Source organism: Moschus berezovskii, chromosome 2, assembly GCF_049115385.1.
Source record: "Moschus berezovskii isolate FMDL1 chromosome 2, NW_MosBer_1.0, whole genome shotgun sequence".
Taxonomy (NCBI): domain Eukaryota; kingdom Metazoa; phylum Chordata; class Mammalia; order Artiodactyla; family Moschidae; genus Moschus; species Moschus berezovskii.
In genome coordinates this window covers 481728-502523 of record NC_142461.1, presented here as the reverse complement: position 1 = coordinate 502523, position 20796 = coordinate 481728, and the positions used below count along the sequence as shown (strand labels likewise).

At 59.1% G+C, this 20796-nt stretch overlaps 1 protein-coding gene across 1 annotated transcript; it reads left to right on the top strand.

Annotated features, from left to right (window-relative positions):
* The first annotated feature begins 8405 nt into the window (after positions 1-8405).
* On the top strand, positions 8406-20516 carry CPLANE2 (ciliogenesis and planar polarity effector complex subunit 2). Its single transcript, XM_055397058.2, has 6 exons — positions 8406-8542; positions 8818-8940; positions 10234-10386; positions 11245-11369; positions 11629-11765; positions 11992-20516. Exons 2-6 carry the CDS (start codon positions 8829-8831, stop codon positions 12251-12253), a joined length of 789 nt encoding a protein of 262 aa, XP_055253033.2. The 5' UTR covers positions 8406-8542; positions 8818-8828; the 3' UTR covers positions 12254-20516.
* The last annotated feature ends 280 nt before the right edge of the window (positions 20517-20796 follow it).

Sequence of the window (20796 nt, the reverse complement as noted above, 5' to 3'; positions counted from 1 at the left end):
GCCCCACCCCGCCCCTGGCTGCTGAAGGGCCAGAGGCCTGTGTCCGTCTGGGTCTGAACTGCAGCACCCAGCCCGCAAAAGGGCGACACCGGATGTCCTTCCTGTTCCCAGGGCTCCGCAGGCCGTCCAGTGGGAGGGTGTGCGGGAATCCCCGACTCAGGAGACCACAGCCTTGCGCATGTTGTCACCACCCTGCGCTTAGGCCCCGCGTCGCCCTCACCTGGGGAGCCTGGGAAAGGCCCCCCGAAATCCTGAGGCTGGCCAGCTTGGGACGGCGCCAGAGGGGCTGCGGTATGTACCCTGCTCCCCTCCTCCCTACTCTGTACCGTGGAGAGGAGCAGTCCAGCGTGCCTGTGGGTTCTTTGTGAGGTGATGATCTCAGTATTTTTTTAATTTATTTGTTATTGAAGGATAATTGCTTTACAGAATTTTTCCCTTTTCTGTTGATCTCACTGTTGATGCAAGTATTGAGCCAGAGACTGATAAAGCCCGTGGGAGGAGACGACAGAGCGGAGTGAGACCACAGGACCTCCGTTTGCCCTTCTAACCCTTGAGATGTGGTCCTGTGGGTTCAGAAAGGAGTTCCCAGAGAGACTACAGGTGAGGGACAGGCGTGGACTTCGGACCAGGGGAGCATCGGTTCAAAAGCTGTTCCTGCCTCCCTGAGCCTCAGCTGGAAGGGCAGACGTGGCTGTGACGCTGCTGGTCTCGAACCACGGGTTCCTCAAAAGCCCAGCAGGGGGGCGCCCTGGGAAAGGCTTTGGGTCCCAGACCCCGTCCGAAGCCTCCTAAGAAGGAAGCGGGCACCGGGGAAGTGCGGGTCTCCTTCCAAGCGCGGCCCCTGCCGGCCCACTGGCTCTCTGCCCCGGCGCGGCTGTGGGGAAGCCGGCCCTTCTCCCCGTGGGCTAGGCTCTGGCCCGGACCCTGTCAGCACGCACAGAGCGGAGCTGATGTTCCAGACGCCTGAGAGGCCTGGGGGTATGTGTCGTGCCCCCGCTAGGGAGCCTGTCTGCCCGCCCACTGCAGGGACGGAAGGAGGGTGGGGGCCGGGCCCTAATCAGGCAGAAGCCTTGGGGGAAAGCAAGCTCCTGCCCGGGGGCCGGGGACCTGGGCTGCTGCCCGCCCCCCACCCAACAAGGCCAGGGAGGCCCAGCGCTGCCCTGGGGGTCACTCACTCTCTGCGTGTCCCCTGAGTGTGGACTCGTCCCTAAGGCTCTGTGCTCAGACGAGGCAGAGAGACCCGCCCTGGGAGCAGCTCTCAGGTTCATCACACACCAGAGAGTGTCACTCGGCTGAACAACGACAAGTCTTGAGCTTCCAGGGCCAAAAGAGTGTCCGATGATGTCACTGAAACGCGAGAAGAGGGTGGACGAGGAGCCAGAGATCTGCGAAGTCGTTCTCCCTGTCCGGTCCTCACCCTGCTACACTGAGGCAGGGGCAGACAGCCTTTCTGGGAGACCCCAGGTCGGTGGGGTCCAGGCCTGGCCTCCGGCAGTCAGGAACACAGAACGTGCAGGCCTGTGGGTCTCAGACCGGGAACACAGACCCCTGTGTCCCAGGAAGAGTGCGGAAGAGCTGTGGGGTGTCTGGCCTGTCCAGAGGAGCCGGCATTCAGGGTCGAGGACCATGCAGTGTGAGCAGAGGTCATCGTCTCGGATGCAGCAGGGAGAGAAGCTCATGACCAGGACCCACAGTGGAGGAGAGCACACCCCTGATGGGCCAGCTGGGTGAGGCCATGGCAGCCAGTCACAGAGCCTAGAGAGGACACGGGTGAGGCCACGGCAGCCGGCCACAGAGGCCCAGAGAGGACGCCCCACCGTGCTTCCTTGCTGTTCAGGTGGATGCCCCCCGCCCCCCCACTGAACATGAACCCAGCGCCAGAGGAGGCGGCGATGAGAGCAGACAGCTTTGAGGAGACTTGAGTGTTGAAGCTGTACGAATGAAGAATCACTGAATTTAACTTTACCAGGAAATCACTGAATTATAACATCTGCAGAGACAGACTAAACTGAGTCACGGGAAACAAAGCCCCGCTTCTGAAGTGTATGAATCAGCAGAGGCAACACTTGAACTTGCTCCACCTGGAGAGGAGCAGATAATGAGCCTGGGGTCCACGAGAACCAAGGACGAGAGGGGGCCTGGCGAGTGCTGCAGGGTGGGAAGGAAGGGGCTGCCCTCCGTGGAGGGAGGAGCCTGTGAGAAGGCACAGAGGTCTGGTGTGACCGGAGGGGACGGGGTGGAACCGGAGGATGAGCTGGAGGCCCAGAAATGGGGCCTGAACCCAGACGGGCAGCGAAGAGAGGCTGTGGGAAATGGAGAAAAACCAGCCTCGCAGCTGACATCTGGAGGGGGGATGTCTGGCCAGCACGGATCCCTGCATTAAGCAGATCTGTAGCCCCATCTTGGGCTTCCCAGGCGGCTCTAGTGGTAAAGAACCTGCCAGCCAGCACAGGAGACGTGAGAGACCTGGGCTTGACCCCTGGGTTGGGAAGACCCCCTGGAGGAGGGCATGGCAACCCACTCCAGTCTTCTTGCCCAGAGAATCCCACGGACAGAGGAGCCTGGCGAGCTACAGTCCACGGGGTCGCAGAGTCATCACTGAAGCGACGTGGCACTCACGTCTGTGTAGTTCCCTCTGTCAGGGGCACTGCCAGGCCCTGTCCTGCCCTGTGGAATTTATGTTTCAGTGGAGGGTGGGGAGAAGGGACAGACATGCGTAAAGAACTCAGCAGGATGACTCTGAGTAACACGATGAAGAGAATTAAGATGGGCCGTGACAAAGTGTGATGGTGTTGGGGTCATCCGCGTGGACTTTCTGAGGAGGTGACATTTCAGCTAAGACCTGAAAGTAAACAACAGCAGCCACGGGGAGATGGGCGGAGAGCCTTCCACGCAGGGAGAAGAGCGGGAAGACAGACCTGAGGTTGGCGTGACCTTGACAAGTCCAGCGAGCAGCAGGAAGGCCCGTGTGGCTGGCGTGCTGAGCCAGGGCAGGGTGCTCAGGCAGCCTTGCTGATCGGGCGCAGTGTGCACGGCAGGCCTGCGGGAGGCAGGCAGAGAGTTTGAAGCCAGGGAGCGACAGGTTTTCCGGGGGAAGGACACAAGCCTTGGCGCCGAGCCCATCACATCTCAGCTGATAAAGAACTCCTTCGGGGAATTCCCTGGTGCTCCAGTGGTTAGGACTCTCTGCTGTCACTGCCGAGGGTCCAGGTAGGATCCCCGATCGGGGAACTAAGATCGCATGGTGGGCCAAAAAAAGATCCCCACCTCTGGGGGGTGATTTGGCCAAATTCTGTGTTTAAAGGGGATCTGGGGGGCTTCCTGGTCATCCAGTGGTTAAGAATCCGCTTGCCAGTACAGGGGACACAGGTTCGATCCCTGGTCCGGAAACTAAGATTCCACAGCCTGCCAGGCAACTCAGCACACTCGCCACGACTACTGAGCCAATGGGCCACAGCCACTGAAGCCCATTTGCCTAGAACCCACGCTGCAGTGACAGAAGCCCCCACAGTGAGAAGCCCACACGGCAGCAGACAGCAGCCCTGGCTCGCTGAGACCAGAGAAAGCCAGGTGCGCAGCGGCCGCGACCCAGCTCCGGCAAAGTCGGCACGGCAGGGGAATCTGGACATTTGAAAGCTACCAACCAGACTCCTGTCCACCCTACGCCCTGCTCACCAGTCTCCACCAGAGTGTGGGCCACACAAGGGCAGCGGTTGTATCGCTTTCACTCTTGTCTTCCCACTCTTGGCTCATAAATATCTGACAAATGCACGTCCACTACTTGTTCCTAGAATGTTCACCCTGCTTCCTAACGGGTCCTTCTAGGCTTTCCCTCTGCAAGCCATTCTTCATGTTTAGCCATAGGCAGGCAGTCAGCACATTTTTATTAAGTTTTTACTCTATTTCAGACATATTGTAGGTAGTAGGGATGATTATGGGCTGAATTATATCTCCCCTACCCTGGAAAAACTTCATGTACTGCTGCTGCTGCTAAATTGCTTCAGTCGTGTCTGACTCTGTGCGACCCCATAGATGACAGCCCACCAGGCTCTGCCATCCCTGGGATTCTCCAGGCAAGAACACTGGAGTGGGTTGCCATTTTCTTCTCCAATGCATGAAAATGAAAAGTGAAAGTGAAGTCGCTCAGTCGTGTCCGACTCCTGGTGACCCCATGGATTGCAGCCCACCAGGCTCCTCAGTCCCTGGGATTTTCCAGGAAGGAGTACTGGAGTGGGTGCCATTGCCTTCTCTGACATGTGTTGAAAATCCCCAAGCAGGAATCAAACCCTCACCCCCTGCAGTGAAAGAGCAGAATCTTAACCCCCGGATCACAGCAAAGTCCTGGAGATAAGATCTTTACTGAAGTGGTTAAAATGAGATCAGGGTGGACCCCAATCCAACAGGACTGGTGTCATCCTAAGAAGGATAAACGGAACAGGGGCTTACCCAGAGGGAAGGAATATGACGGAGAAGGTGGCCAAGCCAGAGAGAGGCCTGGAGTGGGTCCTTCCCGCTCAGCCCTCCAAGAAACTGACCCTGTTAACACCTTGATCTCAGGTTTCTAACCTCCTGGACCGAGAAAATACATGTCTGTGTTTAAGCCACCCAGTTTGTGGCAGCACAGGGACAGAACAGAAAAGGCAAGGCCCCCAACCCCAGCGCATGGCCAAGGTGAGGGAGACAGACAATACAGTTTAAAATTTCACGATCAGGACTGCCCTGCTGGTTCAGTGGTTACGAATCCGCCTGCCAACGCAGGGGACACAGTTTTGATCGCTGGTCTGGGAAGATCCCCTGAGAAGGCAATGGCAGCCCACTCCAGTGTTCTTGCCTGGAGAATCCCAGGGACGGGAGAGCCTGGAGGGCTGCCGTCTGTGGGGTCACACAGAGTTGGACACGACTGAAGCGACTTAGCTGCAGCAGCAGCAGCTGGGAAGATCCCACGTGCGGCGGGGCAACTAAGCCCCTGCACCGTAAGTACTGAAGCCCGTGCACCCAGAGCCGGGGCTCTGAGACAAGCGAAGCCTCGTAAACGCATCTGGAGAGTCGCCCCCACTCGCCGCAACCGGGGAAAGTCTGTGCGCAGCAGTGAAGACCCAGCACAGCCAGAAACAAGTGAGTGAATAGATAAAATTTCAGGATCAAGAAAGAACGATGTGAGAGGGAGCTGGGGTGTATGGGCAAGTCCCTGAGTGGCAGAGGGGGCACTTCTGTGCAGGCGACGTCCACCCGAGACCTGGGCAAGGGCTCACCTGAGTCAGTCAGCCTCATGAGGCCCTGGGGTGGTGGAGGGAGTTCCAGGGGGTGGGAAGTGCAACACAGAGTCCCTCAGTGGGGGCAGAAAAAGGCCGGGGTCGCTGAGTGCAGCAGCCGGGGAGGAGGGCAGTGGCTGGAGTGAGAGCAGGATGTGGGCAGGTCCGTCACGGAGGGCCTCGAAGACGTGGAGTTCGCATTTCACTCTGAGCGCCGTGGGGACCACTGGAGGCTGCAGTCATGGGAGGGACAGCAGTGATTTATTTGCAAAAAGGTCCCTCGGGGGCCGGGGGGAGGAGGGAAGCCCTGAAGGAAGCAGCGGCCGCGGCCAGCGCGATGGCACAGAGGCTGCCCGCCCTCCCGCCCTGCAGGTCCTCTGATCTGTCTGCTCACGTGGCCCTCCGTGTCCCTGCCGTGACAAGCTTTCCTCGTGAGCCCTTGTGGAGCCTTGTCCAGGAGGTGCTCAGTCTGGGGAGAAGTCCAAACCATGAAGAAACGAGTGGATTAATCAGAAGGTTCTACACTGGAAGGGCCGTTAAGTGGGTCGTGTCTCCCTGTTTCACCCGAGACTCACAGAGGAGACCCTTATGGGACATGCAGTTTAGGGGTCAGAGGAGCACGGGAGCGGGGCTCCCTAGACTGTGCTCACAGCATCCTTCTGCAAGGCCAGGCGCCTACTGTGACCAGTTCCTGTCCTGAGCTGAGCAGTGGCGATTGTGTAAGTGAGGTCCTGGGCCTTGATTCAGGCTGAAACGTGTCACCCCCACCATAGATCAAAGCCTTAACCCCTCAAGCAGACTTATTTGGAGGTTGGGCCTTTGGGGAGGCAATTAAGGTTAAATAGGGTCCTAAGGGTGGGGCCTTAATCCGATATTACTAGTGTCCTTACGAAAAGGAGGAGACACCAAGGGTGTGTGTGAGCAGAGCAGAGGGCTCATGAGGATGCAGGGAGGAAGGAGGCAGCTGCCTGCAAACCAGGAGGACCGTCCTCACCAGACAGCCCTGCTGGTGCCGTGATGGACTGCGAGCTGCCAGAGCTGCGGAGAGAGTTCGTGCCACCCAGTCTGTGGCACCCAAGCAGACTGATGCAGAGCCTGGCTTCTAACTGCCGAGTGCTCTTGTTAAACATGCAGGCTCACAGACCTGCCCGGCCTCCCAAAGCAGACTCTCTGGGGGTCCGGGCCCAAGAATCTGCGTTTTGAACAGGTTCCTGATTCAGCTCACTGCACTGTCCCCTCCACGAGCTCCCGAGGCCGTGAAGACTGATCCCCCCGACCCTCTGGCCATGAGCCTCTCCAACCTCTAGCCTCCCTGTCTGTGCCCAGGAGGACTGCACATCCAGGTTAACTAGCCAGCTCACATGGCTAAGTTGTTTCCTCACACTCCCTGAGCTCTCCACAAGCCAAGCCAGGGCAGGGCTGGCTGCGAAGTCCAGAAACCTAGACATACATCAGGTCTGAGTCTCATGACTGAGGCTCCCCTGGTCCACTGTGAGGACTCCACACAGACGCGCTAGGACCTGCGGGACAGGGAACTGAGCAGCCTGGGAGCACAGGCAGTGGCTTCCAGCTGCGGAGCTCTTGAGGGGTGGCTGCGAGCATGTCTTTCTGCTGCGCTGTAAGCAAGCTGAAGGCAAGTGCCCCGGCTTACACATCCTTATCCCACTCCCTGCCGGGGCCTGAGAACCCGCCTCAATGATTTATGGGCTCATGGCCCTCTGGCTGCGTTCAGCTTTGCTAGGAATGTCCGTCCTAGGGACTGGGGATCAAAGTTTTAAAAACAAGACCCAGGGACTTCCCTGGTGGTCCAGTGGCTAAGACTCTGAGCTCCCAATGCAGAGGCCCTGGGTTCGATCCCTGGTCAGGGAACTAGATCCCACATGCTTCAACGAAGACCTGGTGCAGTCAAATAAATAAGTAAATAATTAAAAAACAAAGACACAAGACTCAGTGCGGCAGACCAGAGACGTCCTTCAGAGTCCAGGCACCCTGGATTCTGCGTCGAGTTTTCCCACTGACCACCTATGTGGTGTGACTTCAGATAATCCCATTGCCTCTGAGTTTCCTCATCTGTAAAATAAAAGAAGGGTAATAGTAACTCCTACACAAGTTTGCTTATGGAAGTAATAACTGACCTCTCTAAAGCCCCCACCGTCTGGCACTCAGTTGGCCTCCAGTGAAGGTTAATCATAGCGTGTGTGCTCCTTGTGACCCCAAGGAACGTGGTCCACCAGACTCCCTCGTCCACGAGATTTTCCAGGCAAAAACACTGCAGCGGCTTGCCATTTCCTTCTCCGGGGATCTTCCTGCCCCAGGGGTTGAAACTGATTCTCCTGCATTGATGCAGGTGGATTCTTTACTGCTGAGCCACCTGGGAAGGCTAATTCATAGAATTTACAAAACAGTGATTTGCCCTACTTGAAGGCATGGCGAGAAGGTACTGGTAAAAAGTGTAGTAGACAACTTTTCAGTAATGAGCTATCTTGCATACTGTCCAGCTAAGGGGCATTTACTGAGCACCCATCTGGGTGACAGGCCTGTTGCCCAGTGTGGGGACGCTAGGGAGGGCTCACAGCCCCTGAATGGAATGGAATGTCAGTTCCAGGAGGGCAGAGACTTCTCGTGGCCATTGCATTCCCAGCAGCTAGAACAAACCCGGCCTAAAACAGGCGCTCTGTAATTATTTGTTGAATAAGTGACATCAATCAATCAATCGAGAAATGAGTGACTGGAAAGACTCAGACTCATTTTTAAGGCCTTGAGCAAGTCCCTTGACCACTCTCAGCAGCTGTTTCCCCATCGGTGAAGCCACAGGTGTTTAATTCATGTCGGGCTCCTGCCGAGCGATATCAATAATAATGATATTATTATTACAACAATAAGAAGTAAACGCACTGAACACTGCTAAGGACTTGTCACTGTTGTAAAGAATCCTAGGAGGTAATAGCATTTTACCTCCACATTATAGAAGAGGAAACTGAGGCGCAAAGAGGCAGGAGGGGGATTTGGTCAAATTTTGGAAGGAAGACTGGGGCTGGGACAGAGCAATGGAGAAGGCAAGGCCCGGCCCTGGAGCCCGCGCGGTCGCAGGGACGGACAGACCTGCCCCGCCCCGCGTCTCCATGACGACAGCCTCCGCGCCTGCGCCTCGAGCGCCGGCCCTGGCCTGCTGGACGCGCGGCCGGCCTTCAAAGCGGGCTCCGCGGGGGCCGCAGATGTGAGCGCTGGTGGCCTCCGGAGTTGAGATCGAGGAGGCGGAGGAGAAGCGAGGCCGTGTGACCTCTCCGCAGGTGACAAGCGGCTCGGGGGCCGTGCGAACACCGCCTGGGGCGGCGATGGGGTGACCGTCTTGCGCGGTCTGCGCGATGAGAGGGAGCCGGGGTATTGCAAGGGGGCTTGGAGGCCAGAGGCCTCAATCGGAACAGTAAGAAGCTAGGGCTCCACGATCGCCCCGTCCTCCGGGGGGCGGGGGGCTCCAGGGAGGAGCCCGGGGGCAGGTGAAGGCCACAGACCCAGCTTCCCTCTCCTTCCCCCCGTGCCCTTTTCCGCCTTCCCTCCGCGTCAGGGCGCCCAGCCATGGCCAGGCCAGCCGCCCCGGGCTCGGTGATTGTCCCAGACTGGCACGAGAGCGCTCAGGGCAAGGAGTACCTGGCCTGCGTCCTGCGCAAGAGCCGCCGTCGAGTGTTTGGTGAGCGCCCCCTCCGCTGCCTGTCCCCTGCCTGTCCCGGGTCGGGGGCGTCACCTGGGGGTTAGGGCTGGGGGCAGAGACAGGGCAATGAGGGCCGGCTCCACCGCTCTCCCCATCCTTGGGAACCTTAGAAGCCCCATCCTGGGGCCCCCACCCCCAAATCTCCTTAGAGCTAATTCCATCAGCAGAGCCAGGAACATGGAAAGAGACAAAACACTGCCAGGAACCCCTGTCACCAGAGAGGCTGTTGGACTGAGCCCTCAGCCGGCGCCAGGCCCTCTGCTGGGCACTTTGTACCCTGGACGCCAATTTAACCTTCTCAATAGGACTTGTCCAAGCTCCCCTAGTGAGTAAACACAAGCCTCTTCCATATCCTGCTGTCTCCAGAATAAGACACCCTTGTTCCCCAGGAGGAAGCTAATTCATCCAGCTGACAGTCCCGCAGAGGGGCCTGGCATGGACTGCACTAACCCTAACCCTAACCGAGTCCAGCTTTGGCCAGGAGACACAAACGGCCAGAATGCTTGAGACCGGAGAGTGAGAGGGCAGCCCACACTTTAAGACTTCCAGGTCCTACACTATGGTGTCTCCTTGTTTATACTTTTTTTTGTTGCAAGTTTTAAATTAAAAACTCTCAGGGCGGTCCAGTGGTTAGAACTCAGTGCTTTCACTGCTGTGGGCCCAGGTTCAATCCCTGGTGAGGAAACTAAGATCCTGCAAATTACATGGGTTGGCAAAAAGAAAGAAACACTAAATTCATTAAGTTAATTAACTAATTTAAAACATTCATAAAGATCTGACAGTTGGGGTCGCGGAGAGTCGGACACAACTGAGCGACTGAACTGAACTGAAGAATACTTTTGCTGCTATTTCTCCATTGAGGAAAAATTAGGAAAAACCTTGCTTTCACCTGTGAAAAACCTGGGATATGTGATAATAATATTAATAAAAACCATCTGAGGCAATTCCCTGATGGTCCAGTGGTTAGGACTCAGTTCTTTCATTGCAGGGGCCTGTTTAACCCCTGGTAGGGGAATTAAGATACCACAAGCCTTGTGGTGCAGCAGAAAATAACAAAAAGCACCTCATGCATCGAACTTTAAAAAAAAAGGTGTTATCTGGAGTAGGCACTGGCCTGGTTCAGGGAGCACTGGGTTCCAGCAGAGCTTCTCCTCTGGGGATGCTGCTCGTATGGCAGGCCTCTGTCACGGGTACTGTATAGAGAAGGGTTGGTTGGCACCAGAAAGCCCCAGGTTGGCCCCCTGACTCCACCTGGCTCCCTCCTTGCCTCAGGGCTGCTCGAGCGACCAGTGCTTCCCCCGCCTGTGGCCATCGACACTGCCAGCTACAAGATCTTCGTGTCTGGGAAGAGTGGCGTGGGCAAGACAGCGCTGGTGGCCAAGCTGGCTGGCCTGGAGGTGCCCGTGGCGCACCACGAGACCACTGGTGAGCCCCTCCGAGGAGGCCTTCCCTGGGGTGGAGAAAAGACGCGCCCTGGACCACAGGAGTCGGACTCTGTAACTAGCCCCACCTGTCACTCTGCAACCCTGGAAAGTCACTGCACCTTTCAGAGCCTGCACAAGCGCCTCTGCCCAACAGGGATAATAGGACCAGCCCCCTGGGACTGTAGTGGGGTCAGTACTAGAGCGGGCTTCCCCCATGGCTCAGACGGGAAAGTCTGCCTGCAATGTGGGAGGCCTGGGCTCGGTCCCTGGGGTGGGAAGATCCCCTGGAGGAGGGCATGGCAACCCACTCCAGTATTCTTGCCTGGAGAATCCCATGGACAGAGGAGCCTGGCGGGCTGCAGTTCATAGGGTTGCAGAGTCCGACATGACCGCAGTGACTTAGCATGCAAGTGCATAAAAGACAAACTATTGGGTTGGACACGTTCATTCCAAGTTTTCTGCACCTCCTTATGGCAAGTGAAAGTCACTCAGTCACGTCCAACTCTTTGCGACCCCATGGACTATACAGTCCATGGAACTCCCCATGCCAGAATACTGGAGTGGGTACCCATTCCCTTCTCCAGGGGATCTTCCCAACCCAGGGATCGAACCAGGGTCTCCTGCATTGCAGGTGAATTTTTTTTTACCAGCTGAGCTACCCTGGAAGCCCCCAAACGAACTTTTTGGTCGATGCAGTGCTTCGATATGGTTATGGCTAGGGCTGCCTCTCCCTGGAAGGCTGGAGGCTCCTGGGGCAGGAATTCTCCCGTCAGGGACTGTGCTTTCCCCATCAGACTGAGAACTTTCTTCCCGGCCCCCTCCTCCCCTCCACCGCCGCCTGACCCACCTGGCCCCCCAGGCATCCAGACCACCGTGGTGTTTTGGCCGGCCAAGCTGCAGGCCAGCGACCGTGTCGTCATGTTCCGCTTCGAGTTCTGGGACTGCGGGGAGTCTGCGCTCAAAAAGTTCGAACACATGCTGCCGGTGAGCGGGCAGTGGGGCCTGGGGGCCTGGGGGCGGGGCGTCTGAGCCCCGGTCTGCAGGCGCCGGGCGGGGGGCTGGGGTGGGGCACGGCTGACGGGAGGGCCGAGGACGTGGCCCAGCCCCGGGAGCAGCCGCCGCAAAGGGCCTCAGTCTCCCGAGCTGTGAACGGACGGACAGAGGGAAGACTTCTGGGGCCGACAGCTTCTGGTCCCAAGGTGACGACCTCTCAGCAGCCTCTCATGGGCCTCCCCCTCCCCAGGCTTGCAAGGAGAACGCAGACGCATTCCTCTTCCTCTTCTCCTTTACCGACCGGGCCTCCTTTGAAGACCTCCCTGGACAGCTGGCGCGAGTAGCCGGCGAGGCCCCTGGCGTGGTCAGGATGGTCATCGGCTCCAAGTATCCTCCGGGGGCCCCAGGACTGTTAAGAGGCCACTTTTGGGGAGGCGCGGAGCGGGGCTCCGGCAGCCTGCCTGGGCCGTGCGGTGGGGTCCAACCAGCGGGGTCTCTGGAGGCTGCATCAGGGCCTGCCGCAGACCGGGGTGCAGGGGACGAGGGACGGGGAGGAGGCTGGCTCTGACCCGGAGGCCGAGGCGCGCAGACAGGCTCCTTGACCTGCCTCCAGATTCGACCAGTACGTGCACACGGACGTGCCCGAGCGGGACCTCGCGGCCTTCCGGCAGGCCTGGCCACTGCCCCTGCTGCGGGTCAAGAGCGTGACGGGGCGGCGGCTGGCGGACGGACGCACGCTGGACGGCCGGGCCGGGCTGGCCGACGTCGCGCACCTGCTCAACGGCCTGGCGGAGCAGCTGTGGCACCAGGATCAGGTGGCAGCCGGCCTGCTCCCCGCAGAGGGCTGCCCCAGCCCGGGGGTGGCGGGCTCGTGAACGGGCACCTCCGACCGGCGGGCGACCCGGAGCAGGACCCGGGACCCGGGCCCCGGGCTGGGGCTGAAAAGCGGATCTCCCCCCAGGACCGGCCAGGGGGCCTGTCAGGGAGGGCGGAGGCCTGGAAAGGCTCGTTCTTCGTGGAGCTCAGCGCAGGGAGGCGGGCACACGGCCCTTCAGAGCAGCGGTCCGAGGTCCTCCTCCCTCGCCCCGGGCGCCGGACTGCTGGAAACCGCGGCCCTGTTCGCGCAGGCCCGAGGGCGCACGTGTCTCCTCCAGTCCCGCCTGCAGCGCCTCAGAGGGTGGCAGGAGCGGGTGCCTCAGCTGGGCCCCGCATCTCAAGCGCCTGCAGTCGGGAGCCGGTGTTGGCTGAGGTGACGCCGTCTGCTGTCCCAGATAAGCCCTGCGCTCTCCGTGGCTTCCCTTCACAGATTTCTCCCTTCCTGTGTCCCAGCCCCCGTGGAGGTGGAGATGGGTGTGGGCCCCGCTCCGAGCATGCATTCAGAGACCGGGCCTGAGATCCTGGGTGAGCTTCCTCCCAGCTTGTCCTGGGCCATCGACACCCCGTCAGCAGGAGGGGAGCGCGCAGGTGGGAGGTCGCCCCCCAGGTCTCTGTAACCCGGCCTAGGGCTGGCGCAGCCGCGGGACTCATTCCTGCCCGCCATTCATTGGCTAAAGCCTAGTCACATGGCCTCGGAGAGATGCGGGGACGCTGGGAAATGGAGTCCACCTGTGTGTCCACAAGGCACTCTGCGCTCTGGTGCCTTTTTGTTCTGGCTGCACTGGGTCTTCGCTGTGGCCTGCGGCCTTCTCTGGTTGCGGTGTGTGGGTTGGCTGCCCTGCGGCACATGGGGTCTCAGTTCCCTGACTCGAGATCAAACCTGCGTCCCTGCGTTAACCAGACATTAGAGAATGCAGGCTCAAGTTCGTGGTGGAGTTGGGGACAGGTGCCTACAAGCCGGCCTTTAGAATTTCTCTCCCAGATGACACCGTCTTCGGTCCATAGATGGGCCCCTAGGCAGAGGGCTAGCCTGAGTCTGACCCAGCTGGAAGGGCCCTGGATGGCCAGGCAGCCCGCAGACCCTCAAAGGCCCCTCTCGAGAGAGAGAGGGCCGCTCTGCACACTGCACACTCTCAGGCATGGCCCACCGGACCATGTGGACTCACAGACCCACACACACCTCACCAGATGCTTCCCCTCTCCCCCCGGCACACAGCAGGCTCCTAAGCACCCTGGTGGCCTGCCCAGCACTGCTTGCCAGTCTGTCCACCCTGGGCACTGCCTGCAGGCTTCTCAACACTTCCCAGGCCCTAAAGCGTTGATTTTAGCACCTTCTTACCCCTGACTCAGATTCAGAGCTGAGACCAGAGCTTATCCCGCGCCCCAGGGCAGGAATGTCCCTGGGCAGGACCCAGGCCTTGCAGCCTGCACAGCCCACAGGCCGACGCCCGCTCCTGGGCCATAGCATGTCCTACTGCAGCCTTCAGCTCTGCTGTGGCCCGTTTCTCTGTGTTCTTGGCTCCAGTAGACTTTACCCACCAGGCAGTGCAAGGTGGCCTCTGGACCTGAATGTGACCTTGCAGCCACGGATACCCGTGCTGGGGGCCCCGCATCCCGGCCAGTTATCTCTTCAGCATCTTTCTTGGGCACCGGCTCCACCAGCAGAGGCTGTTCTGGAGAAGTAACTCCGATCCTCCCCACAGCGGGGCAGGGCACTGGCTAGCACTGCTCCACTCAGAGAGTTGACAATTCCCGTCTCTGGGTAAGAAGAAAGCGGAGACCACAGCAGGGCTGGGACTTGAGCAGGCCACCTGACAACCCAGCTGCTCTCTTAGCCCCTCCAAGCCCATGCCCCGAGCCGCTGTAGTGTTTGTGAATCCTCCTGCCAGTGCAGGAGAGGCAAGAGATATGGGTTTGACCCCTGGGTCGGGAAGATTCCCCTGGACTAGGAAATGGCAACTCACCCCAGGTGACTTCCCCATTTTGGTGCCAGAAATTCCAGCATTAGGTTAAACCTCACAACAGCTCAAAGCCAGATATCCTGTTGCTCCTTCTGTGGGCCCTGAGGGAAGGGTGGTGCTCCAGGCTAGCTCAGGGCTGAGCCTTGACTACAGGGACCCTCAGGAAGAGAGTGGCCATGTCTGCCCCTCGGGGCCCTGAGCCCACAGACACGAGGGCTCTGGCGGGCAGCTGGTGGGAGGAGGCACTGTTCTCTCCCGGGTGGGATGGGTGTGTCTGTGTGCTGCAGCCCACCCTGGCGCTGTTTGTCAAGACCCCCAGACCGCTCCTCTTCCCTCCCCAGCCCCCTTCCCTGGAGATGGGGAATGCTCTGAACTGAATGATTTGTTGTTCAGTGACTCAGCTGTGTCCAACTCTGCGACCTCGAAGAGTCGCCAGGCTTCCTTGTCCTTCACCTCCCGGACTTGCTTAAGCTCGTGCCCATTGGCTCAGTGATGGCATCATGAACGGCATGAATGGTTACGTCCCCCCAAATTTATACACTGAAGTCCTAATCCCCACTGTGATGGCATTAGGGGCTTTTGGGATGGAATTTGGTCATGAGGGGGCTTCCCTGGTGGCCCAGGCAGTAAAGAATCTGTCTGCAATGCAGGAGACCCAGCTTCGATCCCCGGGTCGGGAAGATTCCCTGGAGAAGGGATAGGCTACCCACTCCAGTGTTCTTACCTGGAGAATCCCATGGACAGACGACAGTCTCAAAGAGACACCACTGAGTGACTTTCACTTTTCGGTCATAAGGACAGAGCCCTCATGAATGGGATTAGTGCCCTTATAAAAGAGACCGCAGAGAGCCCCCTAGACTCTTCCACCGTCAATAAGGACACAGAAAAAGTGCTGACTGGACAAGGCGGAGGGCCCTCTTCAGAGCTGGGTGGTGGTGATGCCTTGCTCTTGGACTCCCAGCCTCCAGTGCGAAATACATTTCTGTTGTTTATAAGCCACGTAGTTTGTGGGTTTGTTACATAAGTTCAATGGACTGAGGGTGGAATGCTAAGTCAGGTGTTCCTCCGAGGCTGCGGAGCCGCTCTGATGCTCTTAGCTGTGCCCCGTCCCCCCAGACTGACCCCCTCACCCTCCAGGGGCGTCTGCTGGGTCCTGCTCCTCAGGATCCCACCTGGTCCTGCTCTTCCAGCCAGAAGCCTGGGGCTGCCTGCAGGAGGGAAAATACAACACTGTACCTCCCCCACCCTTCCCAGGCCGCAGATGAGGTAGGTGAGGTTCCCACTGGTTGCCAGCGAAGCCTGGCCTTGTAGACAATGTGGAGCCCCCGGCAAGGTGCCTGGTTCCGGGGTGAGGAAGGGGAGGAGGGGGCCAGACCTGCAGAGTCTGCCAGGCAAGCCTCCAGAATCACGGGTGAGTCCAGACGGGTGGCTTCCGGGTCCTGCCCAGGGTCTCCTTACCCGCTGGGCACCCTGGTGGCAGCTGTGACCCCACCCCACCCCTATACTCCTCCCCTCGCCATGGAACAGACTGGGGGGGGGCACAGTGCCCAGAGTGGGGCATGGCATTGAAGGACCAGGACAAGTTAGAGTTGTACATGGAGGCAGATCACCAGAGTCCAAGCTGGGGGTAAGCTGGTGCTAGTGGTACCCGCCTGCCAATGCAGGAGACCTAAGAGATGCGGGTTCGATCCCTGGGTCAGGAAGATCCCCGGAGGAGGGTGTGGCAGCCCCCTCCAGAACTCTTGCCTGGAGAATCCCATGGACAGAGGAGCCTGGCGGGCTGCAGTCCGTGGGGTCGCAAAGAATCAGATACGACTGAAGGGACTTGGCAGGCGTGCATGCAAGGGGGTGTTAGGGGGACCCCTCCCTCCCTGTGACCTCAGACCCAGAGGCTGGGATGGTGGGGGCAAGGTGAAGGGGAGAGCTGTGGTTTCTAGGAGCAAAGGAGGCTGACAGAGGCTTGGGATAGTGACCCAGAAGGAAGGTGGAAACGGTGACTTTGAATTGTTCACTTTACTTCTGTGTTCATCTGTGAGATGGAGAAAGCAGTAGCTCCCCTCACTTAACCTCTGAGTTGGAACAAGGAAACGCAGGGCCAGGCCCTGAGCGAAGGCCCAGCAAATGCTGGCTGCTCTTCGGCACCATTGCTCCTCGTGTGGGGAGGGACAGCAAGTGGAGGAGACGCAGAACGGCCCCGAACGCGCTTCACCTTCAGCCGGGAGCAGGGGCTGCTGGGTGGAGGGGGTCCAGCTGGGTCCTGGGGCAGCTTCCGGCTCTGCTCCTGCCTGGGGGCCTCTCCCTCAACCGGCCCTGTTGCGCCGGGGATGGGGACAGTGCAGAAGACCAGGACCTGGGGGACCTGGAGCGCTGCGCCTCCCGGGCAGCATCTGCAACGGACTCCAGCAGCAGCTTTTTATCCAGGACGGGCCGATCAAAGTCCGTGAGGCTGGGGCCAGGCAGGACTCTTATCTGCTTCCCCCCAGCAGCAGGAGTAGCCAAGAGGTAGGAGAGGTCTTACCTCCTCGAGGAATGCCGCCCTTTTCTTGCAATGAGTTCCTCCTTCGAACCAGCCCCCATCGCTGTTGTGAGCGGGCCTTGATCATGCTTAGTCGCTTGGTCGTGTCCGACTCTTTGCAGCCCTGTGGATTGTAGCCTTCCAGGGTCCTCTGTCCATGGAATTTTCCACCCAAAAGTACTGGAGTGGGTTGCCATTTCCTTCTCCAGGAGATCTTCCCGACCCAGGAAGCGAGCCAGTGTCTCCTGCATCTCCTGCCCTGCAGGCAGGTTCTTTACACGCTGACCCATCTTCACGCTTAATTTGGGCCTTAGGGGCACTGATGAACGCAGCTCCAGCTCTCCGCCCAGGGTGGAGTGGGGATAGGGTGGGTCACCCCGTCCCTAACCGCCCTCCTGCCGCCGTGATGGAAGGGACTGTGGTAGAAGCCTCGATCCCCGCGGCCCGCCTAGCGGCAGCGACTCACAACAACACTGGTAAATTCCAGCACAAACTGCGTGCGGTCGGGCTCCTGGAGGAGGTGGGCACCGCGGGGATGGGTGTGTGGACTCCCCAAGAAGCCCTCTGACCTGTGCAAGTGACTTAAGCACCTCATCTGTAAAATGGGCTTTACTGTAGTGTCGGCCCCACAGAGGGGCTGTGTGTGTGCGTAAAGCACTCCGCCCTGGCCGACACTGGAGGAGCCCAACCAACGCGAACCGGCCGCCACTACTGCATGACGGATACCTACTCAGTGTTCACAGCCACGTTCGTAAAGTGAGGGTGCTAGTTTCCCCCTCATTTGAATTTCAAACGAGGAAATGCAAGTCAAAGCGATTTTTGAAGGCGGCTTGGGCTCCAAAATCACTGTGGACAGTGAGCACAGCCATGAAATTAAACGACGCCTGCTCCTTGGAAGAAAAGCTATGACCAACCTAGACAGCATATTAAATAGCAGAGACATTACTTTGCCGACAGAGGTCCAGTCAAGGCTATGGTTTTCCCAGGAGTCATGTATGGATGTGAGAGTTGGACCATAAAGAAAGCTGAGTGCGGAAAGAATTGATGCTTCTGAACTGTGTTGGAGAAGATTCTTGAGTCCCTTAGACTGCAAGGAAATCAGTTCTGAATATTCATTAGAAGGGCTGATGCTGAAGCTGAAGCTCCAGTACTTTGGCCACCTGATGCGAAGAACTGACTCATTGGAAAAGACCCTGATGCTGGGAAAGATTGAAGGCTGGAGGAGAAGGGGACGGCAGAGGACAAAAGGTTTGGATGGCATCACCGACTCAGTGGACATGCTGCTGCTGCTGCTGCTAAGTCACTTCAGTCGTGTCCGACTCTGTGTGACCCCATGACGGAAACCCACCAGGCTCCCCCGTCCCTGGGATTCTCCAGGAAAGAACACTGGAGTGGGTTGCCATTTCCTTCTCCACAGTGGACATGAGTTTGAGCAAATTCAGGGAGACAGTGATGGACAGGGAAGCCTGGCGTACTGCATGCAGTCCTTGGGATCGCAAAGAGTCGGACAGGAGTAAGCAATTGAGGGCCCTCGCGCGGAAGGCGATCTGTCCGTCCCAGGCGGGACCACGACAGGCGGGGCTCGGGCCCTGGGCCATCCGGAGATTCCGGCCCCTCAAGGAGTGCAGTCCCGCGGAGCGCGGCGCGCCGTGGGAGCAGCCGGCGGTCTACACAGAGGAACTGAGCCTGCGTGCGTCGTGGTGGTGGGAGGGGTGAGCCGGGGCGGCGTCCTCCCTGGTAGTGGAGTCCCTGCCGGGGCCCCTCAGGCCCTCCCAGCCGGACCCAGAGGAGTCTGCAGAGCTACAGCGGCGCCTGCGCCTGAGCCACCTCTGCAGCAGCGTGTGCCCGTCCGGAACGGCGCTCTCCGGGTGCGCGGGCGGGCGGGGCCTCCTGCAGACGGGAAGGGCTTTAGCCAGATCCCGGCTCTTGTGGTCCTCCTGGGTTTGCCAGGGAGACAACTGCTTGACTCACTTTAGGTTTCAGGCCTGTCCTGTCCGCAGCCTGAGGCCCCGGCGGTGCCCTAACGCCCCCGATCCCTCGCGTTCAGCCCCTCAGGTGCTCGTCTGGCGGGAACACACCCAGCCCAGGCTGAACTTGGTTGGGAGAAGCGCTCTGCGGTTTCAACAGCTGGCACAGTTTGTCCCTCTGTCCCAGGCCTAGAGACTGCGCTCCCTTGTGTTAGGTCTCGCATTCGGCGGGAGCTTCTGCTTTGGCCCCTGCTCTGGGCACAGATTCCTGGGCAGAGCTTCCCACGACCCCTGTTTCTCCAGTGGCACCAAGTAGTGAGTCAACTGCCTGGGGAGGGTCCAGCTGGGACCTTAAGGGGGCGGAGTTGCTGGCAGAATTGTTTCTGGCAGGTGGCAGAGATCCTGGTGTGGACAGTCTATGGGACACAGAAACTTGCAGAGGTGGGCACTGCCTGTCTGCTGGCCCAGGCAGTCTGCACTGCTGCCCGCCCACTGTGCAGGGTGGAGATGCCACAAACTCAGCTTTCTTCCACCACAGGGGCCTCAGGAGAGATCTCTGGAACTTCCCTGCAGGCCTCCTGCTTTTCCTCCCGCTGGGCCTCTGTGATTTGCTGGGTACCAGGTGCCTGGTACGGACCTCCACCCTTGGCAATTACTGTACTCATCCTGGGTCACTGGGGATGCTGGCACAGACAGGGGAGAAGGTGACTGTCTGCTTTGCCTGGTGAGGCGCATCTGGAGTGGGGGTGACAGCTGGGAGCTGGGGCTGCGCACAGAGAGAGAGGCTCGCGCGCTGTCACCATGCGGCTTTCTACGCAGCCTTGCTGTTGCCCGCTGTCCTTCTGGGCACCCTGGTCTTCATCTCTTGCCTAGTCGCCACGGTGCCAACGTCCCATGTGACTGGGAGTGCTCAGGGGTGGGGTGAGGATGGACTTTGTGGGCGGGGCACGCTGGCTGGTTGAGGATAGGTCCTCCCAGGATGGTGCCCTTCGCTCACAGGGAGGACATCCGCGCTGCCGGGGTTCCTTCCTCAAATGCCCGTTCGGTGAGATTGTGCCGCATGGAATGTTTCCAAGGTCTGCCCCGTGGCCACGGGGAGTCAGGGAAGAGAGGAAGGGAAGGGGTTTGGGACCCAGCACCGGGCTTGGGCTCAGCCGCGCCCTGCAGTGTGCCCTCTCTCCCTTCTTTGCAGCGGGGCTATCTCTTTGTCCATCTGGGAACTGTGTTCTTAGCACTTCCTGCCTTTCTGGGCCATGGCTTTCCTGGTGCACCGGAAGCACAAAAGCACCACACTGCCCCCCGCGCCCCCCACCCCGCCCTGGGAGACTGCAGGGACTTCCAGGGAGAGGAGGTGACGCCCAGCTCCACCCTGCAGGCCCAGAACTCTGCTCCCTGCTGCACTCAGAGGCCACAAGGCATGCTGGGAACAGCTCCGACTTTGGAGTCAAAGGATACAAAGTTGGCTCATCCTGACAGTTTGCCTGGGTCACTTTTCCACCGTCCCCTGACATCAGGAGGATGTAAGGTTTGGTAAGGTTAGTCACTGCAGGCCAGCCAATGCAGGAGACACGTATTCGACCCCTGATCCAGGAAGACCCCACGTGCCACGGAGAAACTAAGCCCACACACTACAGCTGTTGAGCCTGTGCTCTAGAGCCCGGGAGGCACAACTACAGGGTCGTGTGCCTGGAGCCACGCTCCACAACAAGCGAAGCCACCGCAGCGAGACGCCCGCCCACTGCAGCGAAGAGCAGCCCCCAGCCGCAGCAGCTAGAGAAAGCACGCACTCAACAAAGAAGAACCAGTGCGGCCAAAAATAAAGCACATAAACAAAATCAACCTTTTCAAGACAGTTATTGAATAAGCGAATACGTTACCCACCCACCCACCCACCTGTTCATCTACCCGCATGCTGCGCACCCACTCACAGACGTGTGTCAGCTGCTTGCCTGCCTATTCTGCCTGCCCACCTGTCCACCTACTGCCCACCCACCCTCAGACCACCCAGCCCTCTCCCACATGTGCATCCATTTGTCATATACTTCTCCGTCTTCTCACCCATCTATCCATCCACAGGCTTTTAGGGAAAAAAGGCCCTG